Source organism: Miniopterus natalensis, chromosome 8 (genome assembly GCF_054644295.1).
Source record: "Miniopterus natalensis isolate mMinNat1 chromosome 8, mMinNat1.hap1, whole genome shotgun sequence".
In the NCBI taxonomy this organism is placed as follows: domain Eukaryota; kingdom Metazoa; phylum Chordata; class Mammalia; order Chiroptera; family Miniopteridae; genus Miniopterus; species Miniopterus natalensis.
Window position 1 is genome coordinate 48168276 of NC_142088.1, and position 14565 is coordinate 48182840.

Below are 14565 nucleotides of genomic sequence, written 5' to 3' on the forward strand. Positions count from 1 at the left end.
ATCTACATTAAATAAATTATTTCAGGCAATAAATTAATATGTACAATGTATTTTGAAGTATTTATAATGATTTTAAGAGTAAGCTTTAATTGTAATTAATATGCTTGTATTTATTTTTCAGAGGAAATGCTTGCTACAAAATATGCTCTCTGGTGGTCTCCAAATGGAAATTTTTTGGCATATGCAGAGTTTAATGACACAGAGATACCAGTTATTGCCTATTCTTATTATGGTGATGAGCAATATCCTAGAACAATAAATATTCCATATCCAAAGGTATGTTGAATACTTTTAGCAGATGCTTTTATTTCCGTAGTGTCAAAATGAGCAACCAATACCATGAAAAGAGGTGGGATCAACAAGTTTGGAGAGCTTCTTATCCTTGTGCATTGTAAAGCAAACATTGTACTGTGATCTATTATTTATGTGGACATCTGTTGCTTTGGACATCTGGTTGTGCTGGATGAAGTAGTCTTTGCTAAATCCTATTGCAGAGTCTTTGAAAAACATATGGTCTAGATCATAGAGGAAAAACAAGCTGAACTTAAATTTAATTTTTTCATATTTCATGCTCCAAATTCAGGGTAAAGTTCTGTTTTGCAGTTCCTTCTTGAATTCTCATGTAAATGCAAACTAGAATGGGAAATACAAATGTTGAACTTGATGTTCCTGTCAGGAAAAGCAGGCATGAGTTATGATCTTTTCTGGACATGCAAGGTAGCTTAAGTTTGTGAGCCTTGAGTGAATTAGGCTGGGTGTGAGCCAAAAGATATTTGCATAAACATTCTAGAAGTCTTAGTGTATATATTTTTCATTCATTCCCACATCTAAAGAGACCTGTATGTGCAGCTGGAGAATGGCCAAGTCATAGTTGAGAACATAATATCCTAATTTAATTTAGAGAAGAAATCTGACAGGAGATCGAATCACAAATTCTCCTCTTGCACAAGGAGTGAAAGTGATTTTAGAATGTAGTTCAGTGTCCTTTTGTCCCTATTGTTTTTACTTGCCAAGGGGAACAGTGTCATGGATGGATCCAGTGGGTCCCTATGTGACAAAAATGAGATGAGTGTGCCTACACACAAGTGGATTCTGAAGTGAGCCAAAGTGGCCATAACGACAGAAATAGAAATTCCAGACAGTTTAAAATTTATGTTTAAAATCATTTGAGGAAAATCAAGGGACAGAGATGAGTGTTGCGGTAGGAGACCTCTCAAGGGCTATATATAAAGTCTGAAAGCTGGAGATGTTTGGAAATGAGAGGTGTAATATTTGGTATCCAAGATGTAAAAGGACTTGGATCGGTAGGAGGGTGGAAGGGAGCAGGAAGAGTTGAAGAAAACCAGAACTGAGGAGTGACCAACACTGACAGAGAAGTTGGGACCCAAATTCCTGTTTCTTTGGAGACTAAATTTGCTGAATCATCTGACTTTGGACTGAGAGGTGAGACTACTTGGAAGAAGCAAGATGTCCCAGCGGAGCCTTGAGTAAAGCAAGGAGGTCAGAGGAAAGCTTGGGCAATTTCTTAGGTAAATCCAAGCAGCACAGGATCATTTAAGATGACTTACCTAAATTGTGGGTTTAAGTTATTTAACAATTACACGATTCTCCTTTTCCGTGGTAAAATAACAAGAAACTCTAAGAAGCTGTTTGGGCATGAACTATACTGTTGTATCAATTTAGGGTGTATAATAGCACAGAAAGCACAAAACAAGAAAAGTATAAATTCCATAGACCTTTATTTGGAGGTGAAATTTCCCTAATTTGGAGGGATGATAGCAGTAGTAATGTAACCAGCTAGAAGACTGAGTGTTTGGTGATTGTCTGGACCAAATTATAGGGTAAAAGCAAAAAGAATATTTTATTACTTATTTTTACACTCTCCTTCCAACACCAGTCTACCTCTGTACTATCCCTAGCAGAGGGAGAAATAATAATAAATACTACTACTAATAATAGTAATAAATAATGGGAAATATCTGTCTTAAAAATCAGAAAAGAGAATATCGATTACAGAACTACATTTCCATATCTAAAATATTTTTTTCTATGAATCAAAGCTGCCTCATAAATTGCTTAAAATATGTGTTTTCACACTGGTTGACACAATATTTATAATTTCCCTGAAAGTAAAATTAAAATAAAATTCCTGGTCATGTTATAATTAGAATGTTTTCAACAGAAATATACTTAACATTTTTAGCTTATAAAAGTATGCTTAAATTCCTAAAGTGTCTTTCAAATGTTGGTGATAATTAGCATTATGTGAGCTTATCTATCTCTATTTTTTTGGCAGGCTGGAGCTAAGAATCCTGTTGTTCGGATATTTATTGTCGATACCACTTACCCTGAGCACGTAGGTCCCGTAGAAGTGCCAGTTCCAGCAATGATAGCCTCAAGGTATACTAATCTCAGATGCTTTCCACCTTTGAAATTGAATTTTAACATAGATTTCTTAATAGGTGTTTATACTTCACTTCTAGTGAGTTAATGATGAATATATATATACTAGAAGCAAAAATTGAGTTTACCTATGCTAAATAGCTAATTTAATGCTTTTTCTCCTGTACATTGACCAGTAGCTTTGGCTTTATGTCTTAAATTCTTTTCTAAAATATAAAAATATAAAATGGGGAGCAAACTGAAGTATAAAATAATCCCATTAGATGAACGAGCTCTCTTATATGTGTAGATATATAGATATCTTATAGATATTCTTTAAAACTCAGCAGGTATATTTAAACTTACTCTGCAGAGAAAGGAAAGTTTTGCCTCCCTTGTCTATGAAACAAATATTTAATAACAATAAAATACATCCTTTAGAAAACAGAAATTCAGAAATTGTTTGAATGTGATATTGGTTTATGGTTGTGACTGCCGGTTTTGATTTATTTGCAGTGATTATTATTTCAGTTGGATCACGTGGGTTACTGATGAACGAATATGTTTGCAGTGGCTGAAAAGAATTCAGAATGTTTCAGTCTTGTCTATATGTGATTTCCAGGGAAGCTGGCAGACATGGTATTGTCCAAAGGTAAGGTATATTAAAACCACGGAAGTGTTTTCTCTGAAGGTGGAATTTCAAGACTAGGGACTTACATAGCTAACATTTATATTATAAAGCGAGAATTACTGCATTCAACATCTGATAGCTTTGCAAAACAAATCAAAACTCTCTCTTTTTACAAGTTCATTATTTTTATTAAATAAATAAGATACCTCTTGTTTCTTTGAACGACTTTAGCATTGGTTTTGAATAGAGAAAAAAATGAAATCAAACAATGTAAAATTGGAAAAATCAAGTATCTGGTTCTGAATTAGGATAGAAATCCATTCTTTTGGTGGTCCAAAAAAACAAAACAATGAAGATGAAAAGATAAGCTGGGTCATTAAGGAAATAGACGTGTTCTGTTCAAAAGAGCTGATAATATGCAAATGATGGCACATTCTATTCAATGCCAAAATTGACAAATAAAAATTCTAAAGGAAAAGGGTATTATCAAAAGAAAGCCAAATATTCTTATTTTAAAATCAAAAGTAGGTAACTGAGAGTATGAGATAAAATATTAGATCAAATTGTCCTACAATCCTATCTTAGGAGATACTGTGCTAATTTTAGAGGGGAAAAAAACTTGAAAACTAGGCACAGATTTATTGTTGAGTTTTAATTGTTCTTATTGCTCAAATTCAAACATAATCTGTTGACTTAATGAGTCAGAAAACTACTTCACCAATCTAAAAGCTTTAAAATAAGCTTGTTCATAAGTACTCACGTTAGAGACTAAGAAATACGCAAATGTTTTCTTTAAATAGGAAATTTGATGGGTACATTTCATGAGACTTCTAATTATAAAGAGATGTTTCATTAAACCAAATATAAGATAAACCTATTTTATAAAGTAAGAAAAAAAGCACAGAGCAATCAAAGTAAATCGCTGAATTCTATCTAGAAATTAGGACATTATGTTTTGCAAGGAAAAAGTCATGTGAATCTGTTTGGAAATATATCAGGACTATAATAGTCAAGTTACTCAGGCTAAAAATATATATTTTTAAATCACTACTGTGTCTGTAACAAGCTTGACTAATTTTGATGGAATATGCTAGAAACCTATTTTTATCTTATTTATATTTTAATGTACAAAGCAGAAAGATGTTGGCCTCAATGCAGTGTCATAGGCAAAAAAAGAGAATAAAGTTGATTGTGCGAGTTAATTAGAAACAATTGGTCTGATAAGTCAGCTCTGATGTTTTCATCGAATCTGGGTGTTAGAAATTATTGTCTTAATTTTGTTAGTTTAAAACTATAAAATTGGTCATTTATATACCATTTTTTGCTTTGGAATCTACAGTTCTAATTTACCAAAATCTGAGACAACTTTTATCCAAACTGACAGAACATATAGATGCTGGTTCAATAAAATGTGGAACTCCCTAAAATATTAACTTTAGTTAATGGCCAAAACTATTGATTACATTTATAATACGAGGTCTGAATAACCTTAGAATTTCAAAACAATCCTTTTTTCAAAATAATCTGACAAATACAAAGAACACATTTTAAAATTTAAGAACAACAGAGTATTAAATTTTCCAGCAACCAGACTCATGATTGATGTGTTTGTGTGTGTGTGTGTGTGTGTGTGTGTGTGTTTAAAACAAATAACATTAAAGATTAAGTGACCTGGCAACATTTTATTCATGTTGGAAGTCATACCTAAAACAAAGAAGAAAAGGAAACTGGAAATAATAACTTGAAAGAATTTGAATCAAAATATTTCACTATTTTTTTTGAGTTTTGTTCTTTCTGAGGCACTGGCTTGTCCCTATAAGAGAAAATACAAACTATGTTTTGAAACGTATTACTCCCTAGCTTTTTATGACAGCACTTCTCTCATGGTCCCTTTTCTACCTCATTGACTGTTCTCCTTTCCAGCTCTCCTTATGACTTCTCTAGAAATCTTAATCTTCTCCAAGTTAATATATTTGCAAGGTAGGCTAGCTATTGTAACAACAACAAAAACAACAAAATACTTGTAACAATTCAGTGGATTAATAGAGTAGAAACTTTTGCACATTTATGTACCCACCCAATAATGAGTCTAGATAAGTGGTGACTGGGTAGGGGATGGAGGATGGGGTGCTCTGCTCCACACAGTCATTAAGGAACTCGGCTTGATGACATTTCTGCTATCTTCATCCAGTGACTTCCAAGGCTAGCCCAAGGTTATTCAAACCTGATCATCAATGTCCATCTAATGGGGAAAAAAATACAATTTTAGGTACCACAGGCTTTTATAGATTCGGCCTAGAAGTAGCATGAGTCACTTTTGCTCTTACACCTTTGGTTACAACTTATCACATGACCACATCCAACTGGAAGGGGGCCTGGGAAATGTAGTCTTGCTATTGCTCTAGCAAAAAAAAAAAAAAAAGAAATGGCCCCGGCTGAGGTGGTTCAGTTGGTTGGAGCATCATCATTCCATGCACTGAAAGGTAGTGTAGTGAGTTCAGTCCCCAGAGGGGCCTCCCACGGGAGGGAACCAATCGACATCTCCCTCTCCCTCTCTCTCATCAGTAAAACATGTCCTCGGGCAAGGATAATAAAAAGAACAAGAAATGGTTGTTAGTTCTTTCTGAGGATTTGAACTTTGAAGATCTCTGGCTACATCTTCTTTGCTCCATCCTCACTACTGCTACCTAGATTTGGGTCTTTACCATTCTTTTCCAAAGAGTACAGTAGCCTTCAAACCAATCTCTCTGCCTCCTTTTATTTTATCCACTTGTAATATGTTTTCTGTATCATGTTCACAATTATGTTTTCCAAAATGTGATTTTGAAATCTTTCAAAGGATCTAGTGACAGGAGAAATTTAAATTTCTTAGGGTGGCATAAAAGTTTCTCAGAGGTCTTGCTGATACCGCTGGGTTCCCCCCCCCCCATCTTCTCTTTCCCTTAGTCACCCTTCACACAGCACACTGAACCACCTCTAGTTTACTTAGCTGGCCTGGTCTCTACACTGTTCATTCTACCTAGAATGTTCTTTCTCTAATTATTTGTCTAGATAAGCCTATTCATTTTTTTAGGCATACTAAATATTTGTTCAATAAACGATTGATTGTATTATGCTAAAATACACACCAAAATAAGATTCATTGCAAATTTTAAGATTCCTAGCTACTTCATAAGACTGAGAAAAGAAAAATTTAACCTAAACTCCACTATGAAATGCTTTTTCCCTATATGACACCAAGTGCTTGGGTTGTGCTAGGCCTCCACTGATGTAATAATTCCAGTAGCTGTGTCATAGGAAGTTTAACCAGAATTATGAAATGTTTGCAATGAAATGCAGCCTTTAGTTATCCATGTGCATGCAAGAGTATCGTTGTATAAGATTTTGAATAAAGTCATCTTAAACTCAAGTGTGAAGTTAGTTGACTATCAATAGTACACTCTGATGAGGCAGCTTAACTGGTTCAAATGTCCAGATTATATTTAGAAAAAATTGTCTTCCTAACACTATACTTGATATAATCTTTTTTTCTTTTAGACCCAGGAACATATAGAAGAAAGCAGAACTGGATGGGCTGGTGGAGTATGATTTTGCTATCTTTTCTTTATATTTTCATGAAAGTTGACAGATTCTCAGCTATCAAAGGACTGTTTGAAATGTATTCAAATTGGCCCTACTTGTTTTAATTTCTAGAAAAAAATATCAAGGTAAAAACCACAAAGATAGTGACCCCTTCAGCAATTGTGTGCCAGACAATTTTTTTTTAATTGATTTCAGAGAGAGGAAGGAAGAGGAAGAAAGATAGAAACATCAATGATGAGAGAGTCATTGATCTGCCCCCTTCTGCATGCCCCTCACTGGCGATCAAGCCCGCAACCCAGGGCATGTGTCCTTACCAGGAATCGAACCGTGATCTCCTGGTTCACATGTTGACACTCAACCTCTGAGCCATGCTGGCTGGGCTATACAATTTTAATATCTATTTAGAATTCTTTTGAGAAAAAAAAATCATATTCCTCATGTTCCAACCTTAACTTTTCAACTGTCTCTGATATTCAGAATTAATATTACTTCTTAAACAAATTTTTAAAAAGGGAACAAAATTTGCTTAAAATGGTCTTAATAATCATTAGTCATTTGAATTCAGAAAAAGTAAATAAATGAGGTATCCTTTGTAATTTAGAGACAATCTACCTCTTATTAAATGTTTTTATAAACTAAAATTAATAAATGAATTTGTATATGAACCTATTTACATATATACCTACATTCATTCTAGTTTTTAAATAAAGTGGTAGCAAATAGAGAAATGTGGGTTTTGCTATGGTTTGTGATTTTTTTTGGATAGGTTTATTCAGTGATTTATAGGGATTTTTAGTGTAAAAAATTGTTTTAGGAAATATCAATTGTATTTTACAACCTATATAAAAAGTATAAAATAAGAATAAGTGAATGCTGCATGGTTGCTGCCAGTTAACACAAACATATGATTGAATTCAACTAGCATTTGGGTTTAAAAAGGCTATTTTTCTGAGATTTTGACACATTCAAAGAAAGGGGAAACTTTTATGATTTAGTTTAACACATTAACTCATATTACAAGGACAATAAATAACTCAGAAGTCAATTCTAAGATGGTAAGTCTTGTAAAAATTCAGAGTTAAAATGGGTAGGGAGAAAGTAAATTATAAAGTAAAAATCTTCAGATATTAAAAACTCTCTTGTACACTTTTCTGGATCCAATGATTTTAGCTCACATATGTTTACTCAGTCTCCTGTTCATTAGCTAAAGAACAGCTATTACTTTATTCATTATATACAGTAAATGTAAATATACTCTAAAAATATCAAAGCAACAAGGATAAATGTAATTCAAGAAAAAGAATGGGAAGTTCTATTTGAATTTACACTTTGTCCCTGACCTAAATAACAAAGAAAAGGATTTTCTATATTTTGTGGATTCTTGGTTCATCAGAAGCTCACCTTCCAGAAAGGTAATTCCTAGATCAGCACTTGAAAGCTTGAGGAAAGGGGAAAGTTAATCTGTGAATTCACTCCCATTATAAAAGCTTCCAGGAAAGAATGAGGGGCAGGGAGAAGGCTTGAAACTTCCTTTAGTTGTGTTTTCCATACCGATAATATAACTCAGGTTACTATAAAATGGCATGGATGAAGTAATTTTACAGACGGATAGACAATGCTACCAACAACCTTCTCAAAGACATGATTTTAGGAATCCATACACATATATTCTGAAAATGCTCCCAGCGTTCAACACATTTGAAAACATTTATAGTGCATCTTTTGACATCTCTTATTTATAAGCATATTGAGGTCTACAGTTGCATCTTATCAATTTTTACAATCTGTATAGCACCAACCTTGAGATCAGCAAACATCAGCTGGATGAATGGGCGAATAAATAAATAAATAAATAAATAAATAAATAAATAAATAAATAAAATTTACTTCTAAAGCTGTAGAACAGTGTTTTAAATACCCTCAGTGGAGGGACATATGTGTCCTTTTAGGGAAGATGCAAAGTCATTAAATGCATTAAATGCAAAGTCATTCCAAAATGAATCTAGTGAGTAAATAAATTGTCGCAACATATGATTTTGTGCTAGATCATTTTAATATCTGTAGCTTTAGAATTTTATTGAGAAACATTATTTTTCTTATTTACTAATCCCAATCTCTTAAAATGTATCCAATAGTCAGTAAACTTTATAAATGCCAGAAGAGGAATTGTCAGAAATTCTTTGCAATGATAGCTTTCAAGAGTAAGTCCACACTCTCCTAAGGCAACAGCTTTGAAGAGGTCATTCATGAGATTTTATAAAATCAGACATCTCTTTTGAAAAAATCGGGGCACAACTCTATATAGTCATAGCTCATTTGTCATAGTATGCTTTATGGCTTCCTTTGACTGATAATCAAACCAGTGACTTGATAAAATCACCCAGAAATATGTCTTTCTGACATTTGTTCAGGTAATATTTATGAGGTTTGTGGACAAAGTGTACAGGCTAGTCATGTTAGTATAAATTTAAAGAGCAACTTCAGAGCAGTTCTTCCTTTAGAGCTGGTCAAAGAGATTTAAACTGAAAAGACCTTTGGAGATTACCTTAGAACTAGAAAAGTGAGATTAAATCACTTGCTAAAAGTAAAAGATCTGTTTAGTTGCAGGCACAAAACTAGCAAATAGTTTCTTGAGAACTTTACCTATCTCTTTCTTTCCTCCAGCGTGAAATAGTCAGTGTCTTAACTTGGGGAAAATAGCCTAACTTTTTCTGTATTTGATCAGAAAAATAACAACAACAAATTTACCTTAAATATTTGTAGAAAGCAGACAAAAAGGAAGAGTTAATAAAAGAATCTGGTATTTAACCGCTAAACTTTAGAGAACAAGCACTACAAAGCATAATGCTTAGACTGTAAAGCCACGTTTAAATTATTTCAAAATAATTAAGCAATACACTACACCTCCTTTAGGCAGTTGACAAAATCCCTCCATTTGGAAAAATAAATGTTCTACTTGATGCTTGAAAGTCTGTGCTTTGACTAAATGTGAACTCAGTTTAGGCATCAACCCTAGTAAGTAGGACATCAGGCCATTTGCCAACCGTGGCAAGAAATTATCTGGTGGTAAATAATCTTACCTTCCAAGTAAAACATTTTAAATGGCTTTGCACATAGAGATGAGTAATTTATCAGAAAATCCAAGCAAGATAAAGGGACCTGTGAAGAGACCTAGTTAAAACTGAGAATCGCCTAGTTCTGTGTGGCTATCTAGGGTGAAGGCAAGATTTGTTGCCAGAAGCACTTAAGTGAGAACGAATTATGGACCTAGCCCTGGCAAAGTGAATGACATATTTCACACTCTCTTTACCGCACCCAAGTTACCTGTTCATCTAAAGCAGCTGTCTTTGACGTGTGCAGTAAAGCAGAGAAGATAACAGTCTTTGCTTAGCAAAAATATTCTTCCTGTTTGTCTCATTCTAGTATCTTAGAACATAACACTCTACCCTATTTTTTTTTAATTTTCAACAAAAATGAAAGTTTAACTTTTAATCTAAAACACACCTTTTCTTCAAGTTCTCCAACTAACTGCAGATGTGAGGAGAATATTTTTTTACTCTAGCACCTTAAAATATTTTGTGACCCCGGTTCCACTTTAGCAGTTAAGACAACGTAGAGCCAGCTTCTGATTTTTACCTTGTGGAGTGAGAGGGAGGCATTGTAAAATGGTTACTACTAAGTAAGTATATCATTGCTAACAAGGCATAACTTTTTTCTAAAATAAAAGAGTGATTTTTGTCAGACATACACTAATGAAATTCCATCCACAAAGTTGCAAGTTAGAATTGTCTATTCTTGGGACTCTTGGCTCTCAATTTCACTAAGAGGCACTAGTCTCAATGCACAAAACCCTACCACGGCTGGTCTTGCTAATGAAACTAATAAAGGGACCATGCATTTTTCATTTTGTTAGAGATTTATCATTTCTATGCCAAAGTGATAAGACTTAGGACATTGTATTAGTTTTCTGGAGCTGTTATAACAAATTACCACAAACTTGGTGGCTTAAAACAACAGAAATTCATTCTCTCACAATTCTGGAGGCTGGAAGTCCAAAGTCAAGGTGTCAGTGAAGCCATGTTCTCCCTGAAAGTTCCAGAAAAGTATCTTTCCTTGCCTCTTCCGGATTCTGGTGGCTGCTGGCAACCCATGAACTTGCTGAGCTGCAGCTACATCATTCCAATCCCTGTATCTCCATATCTCTCTGTATCTCTTAGTTTCCTCTTCTTTTCTTAGGAGGACTGCAGTCATTGGGTTTAAGGCCTACCCTAATCCAGCGTCATCACATCTTGATTCCTACCTTGACTCCATCTGTAAAGACTCTGTTTTAAAGTAGTGTCATTGTTTTAGTCTGTTTGGACTGTTTAACAAAGTACAATAGACTGTGGCTTATAAAGCACAGAAATTTATTTCTCAGAGTTGTGGAAACTGGAAATCTGAGATCAGGGTCCAGCATAGTCACATTCTGGTGGAAGGTCTCTTCCAGTTGCAGACTGCCAAATTCTTGTATCCTAACGTGGCAGAGAGCAGAGCAGCAGAAGCAAGCACTCTGGTGATTTATGTAAGGGCACTAATCTCATTCACGGGGGCTCCAACCTGATGACCCCATCTAACCCTACTTACCTCCTAATAGTATCTTATTGTGGGGTAGGATTTCAATATATGAATTTGAGGGAAACACATTCAGTCCATAATGGTCTCCTTCTGAGGTTCTGGATGGAAGTGAATTTTAGGGAACACTATTCAGAACACTACAGACACCACATCAAATCAACTGCATTTTAAAATCACACAATCATAATAAATTTTATCAAAAAGGATCAAGTATCAGATCACACATGGGCCATCACTAAAGAAGCAAACATCCACTTTCTCCATGCTCTTCTTGCTCAAAAGGGAATCTCAGCCTGGGTGACAGCAGGATAGGTATTTGTAGCTAAAAGATACTGGACGTCTTTTGGTTGTTGTTGCTTGGTCAGTTCTACAGGAGCTGAACAGCGTGGTTCACTGCCATGTGGAAGCACTAGGGTAGAGAGAACTGGATTTGGATTATCTGTGAGAATATCTACTCTGAGTGACTGCAGAGCAGCTCCTTCCTCATGTAGGTCTTTCATCACTTTACTGCCCTTCAAAACCTGCTGACCAGGATTGTAAATATGCCAACAAATGTAAGATGAGTCCATATTTTTAATGGGAGAAATTACCAGCTAAAACTGGGTGTGAGGACATTGGCAGGATTTTAGTTATCTGTACCATTCAGGATGTTGACTTGTGGCTGGCTCTGCGCCAGGACACACCAGAGCTGAGTCTCAGGTACTCCTTAGGTCATTAAGGAGTTACCCAGCAGATGCCCAGCAGGGTCCCTGGGAAGAAGTCAGGGATGCTAATGAGTTCTGCACTGCTCCTTGAGTTCAGGGACTAAACCCCTCACTTGCTTGTCCTGGGTAACATTTTTCTCTCAAGTCCAGAAGTTTCTCCCTAAAACCGTGGCTAGCAGGCCATGATATTTTAATCTTTCAAATGTCTTCATTGAATCATTGGTATTAGGTACTTGGTATCATACAAATCAAGAATTTAAAAGGCCATCAGTCTTTTTAAAATTTATTTATCTTTATTGTTGAAAGTATTACAAATGTCCTCTCTTTTTTCCCCCCATCAACCCCCTCCACCAAGGCCATCAGTCTTCATAAGAGTCACATTTTGGTCAAATACCAAATTTTGAAGATTGAGGTAGTTAAATATCAACATTCATGTGTGATTCTTCCAACTCTATTTCAAAGCACATAATCTCAGAACACACAAATTCAATTAAGTTAAACATTTTAAACTCAGGGGTATGTAGTAGCAATTAAACAGTAGTTGGAATGTGCAAGGGACTTAGAATCACTAGAAAAATTGTCTACCTGAGAAATTGGAACTCCAGATGTAACAGAAGGTAGGGAAGGGAAGGCATTCTGGTTCCTATATACATTTCTTTCAAAAAATCTATAGTTTTAGTTTGGTTTTTCTTTTGAACATAACCTCTTGTGTGTGTTTTCCAGTTTTTTGTTTCAGCACCAGTTTTCAGCTCTGATTCCACTTCATACTACAAAATATTTAGTGACAAGGATGGCTACAAACATATTCACTACGTCAAAGACACTGTGGTATGTTCCTCCCAAGATTTACCTCCTCAAAGATCATTCACTTGAGGTTGCTCAAGTAACGTTCAGCTTCACACAACATAATGTTTGTCTTTTTATAGGAAAATGCTATTCAAATTACAAGTGGCAAGTGGGAAGCCATAAATATATTCAGAGTAACACGGGATTCACTGTGAGTATTGCATGAAGCATGTTGCCCCAATCAGGGTTTAATTAAGCGATGGATGGACAAGTGATCCTGCACCACCTCCTTCAGTTAAGAGCATTTTCATTACTTATTCCATAGTTTAGCTCAGACAGTTGTGGTTTTCTTAAGACTGCACATTCTTTAATAACTAGTCAACACAATTTTCTTTAGGAAAAAATATAAAATAGGTGGTTATTTCTCTTCTAATACTTGATAGATAACTATATAAAAAATATAAATTTAAAAAGTAGTAACTGGTTCTAAAGATAGATTTTACTCTTCAGCACTTGAAGCAATGTGCAAGGTTGAAAAGTCCACTGAGGGCAGCCCATAGATGTAAAAAATTTTTTGTAGTGATTCACTGCAATATAAATTTGTTATTACCTGTAACACCTATTATTTATGGAGCAATTACTGTGTACCACATGCTGGAAAGTAGAAATGATTATCCCAGTTTTACAGATAAGAAAACTGATACTAGGAAACTTAACTTGGCCAAGGCCGCAGTTAGTGGCAGAGCTAGGATTCAATCTTAGAGCACATTAAATCTAACATCCTTACTGTTAACCTCAACATGGGACTTCTTCTTTTCAGTTCTTTCCTTTTCAGTCCATCCTGCATACAGTTTAAATAAACCACTTTAAAAATAATCATTTGTGGTCACACCTCTCTAATCAAGAATGTATAGCTCCTTTCCCTCACTCATAAAGTCCAAATTCAGGGTGCTCTCTTATAACCTGCCTGCCATTAACTGGAATTCTAGGAGCAAAAGAGGGAGATCATTAGTTCAGGCTCATGGCTAAAATCTCTCAGAAACTATTGCCAACCTGTGAAATTCTTTGAGCGGTCAGTAAGGAGTTTAGACATTATATGGAGCAGCCATCAAGATCACCAGTGTAAGAGGAGTGACAAGATGAAAACGGATGGGCGATTTCTAAGTAATATGCTTAGGAGGTCGGGGAAAACTGAAGGCAGGAAGAGCAGGCTGTGGACATAATCTAGGACTAAGGTGACGGAGACCTGAACTAGCCTAGCGGCAGTAAGATACGGGCTCTTTGAGGAGAAAACTATGCCTCTTTTTTTCCCTGCATCCTTGGCACTTGGCATAGTGCCTGACACAGAGCCAGAGTTCAGCGAATATTTGATAAATGAGTGAGGGGAAGGGTAGATAGACAGTACAGACAGATGGAGGTTGAACAGGCCTGGTGAGTTAGGGGCTGGGAGGGAGAAGGGGAAGAAAAGAGGCAAGTGGATGCTGTTGCAAGTGTTAGAGACGAAGACAGTTGTGAAACCTTTGACATAAGAAAACTGCAGGGGGCTGTTTGGAAAAGATACTGAGTACTTTATTCACAAATAATTTGAGATGATGTGGGAAAGGCAAGTGCAAGTGATGACTGGAGTCGTGTGAAGTTAGTAAAGACATGTGGAAGGATGCTGGTTTAGGAGATAAATTTAACACTGGGAGTGAGTTGTCTTCTCTTGCCTTTTCCTGTTATTTGGGAACAGCAAGACTTGTGAGAATGAAGACAGAGAAGTACCTGGGCTGGTGAATAGTCCTGAGAATTAAAAATTGGTACCAAACCTTGGTTATTCCAAACTTGTCACACCTTATTATGTTCTTACAAACAAACACACAAACA

At 35.4% G+C, this 14565-nt stretch overlaps 1 protein-coding gene across 2 annotated transcripts in view; it reads left to right on the forward strand.

Moving 5' to 3' along the window:
- FAP (fibroblast activation protein alpha) overlaps positions 1–14565 on the forward strand; it is a 66072-nt gene that overhangs the window by 22539 nt on the left and 28968 nt on the right. For both annotated transcript variants that reach the window (XM_016197143.2, XM_016197292.2), the window contains 6 exons: positions 122–276; positions 2297–2400; positions 2899–3034; positions 6551–6595; positions 12637–12741; positions 12840–12910. In XM_016197143.2, coding sequence (XP_016052629.2) covers positions 122–276; positions 2297–2400; positions 2899–3034; positions 6551–6595; positions 12637–12741; positions 12840–12910 — 616 coding nt within the window. The remainder of the gene's footprint in view (positions 1–121; positions 277–2296; positions 2401–2898; positions 3035–6550; positions 6596–12636; positions 12742–12839; positions 12911–14565) is intronic.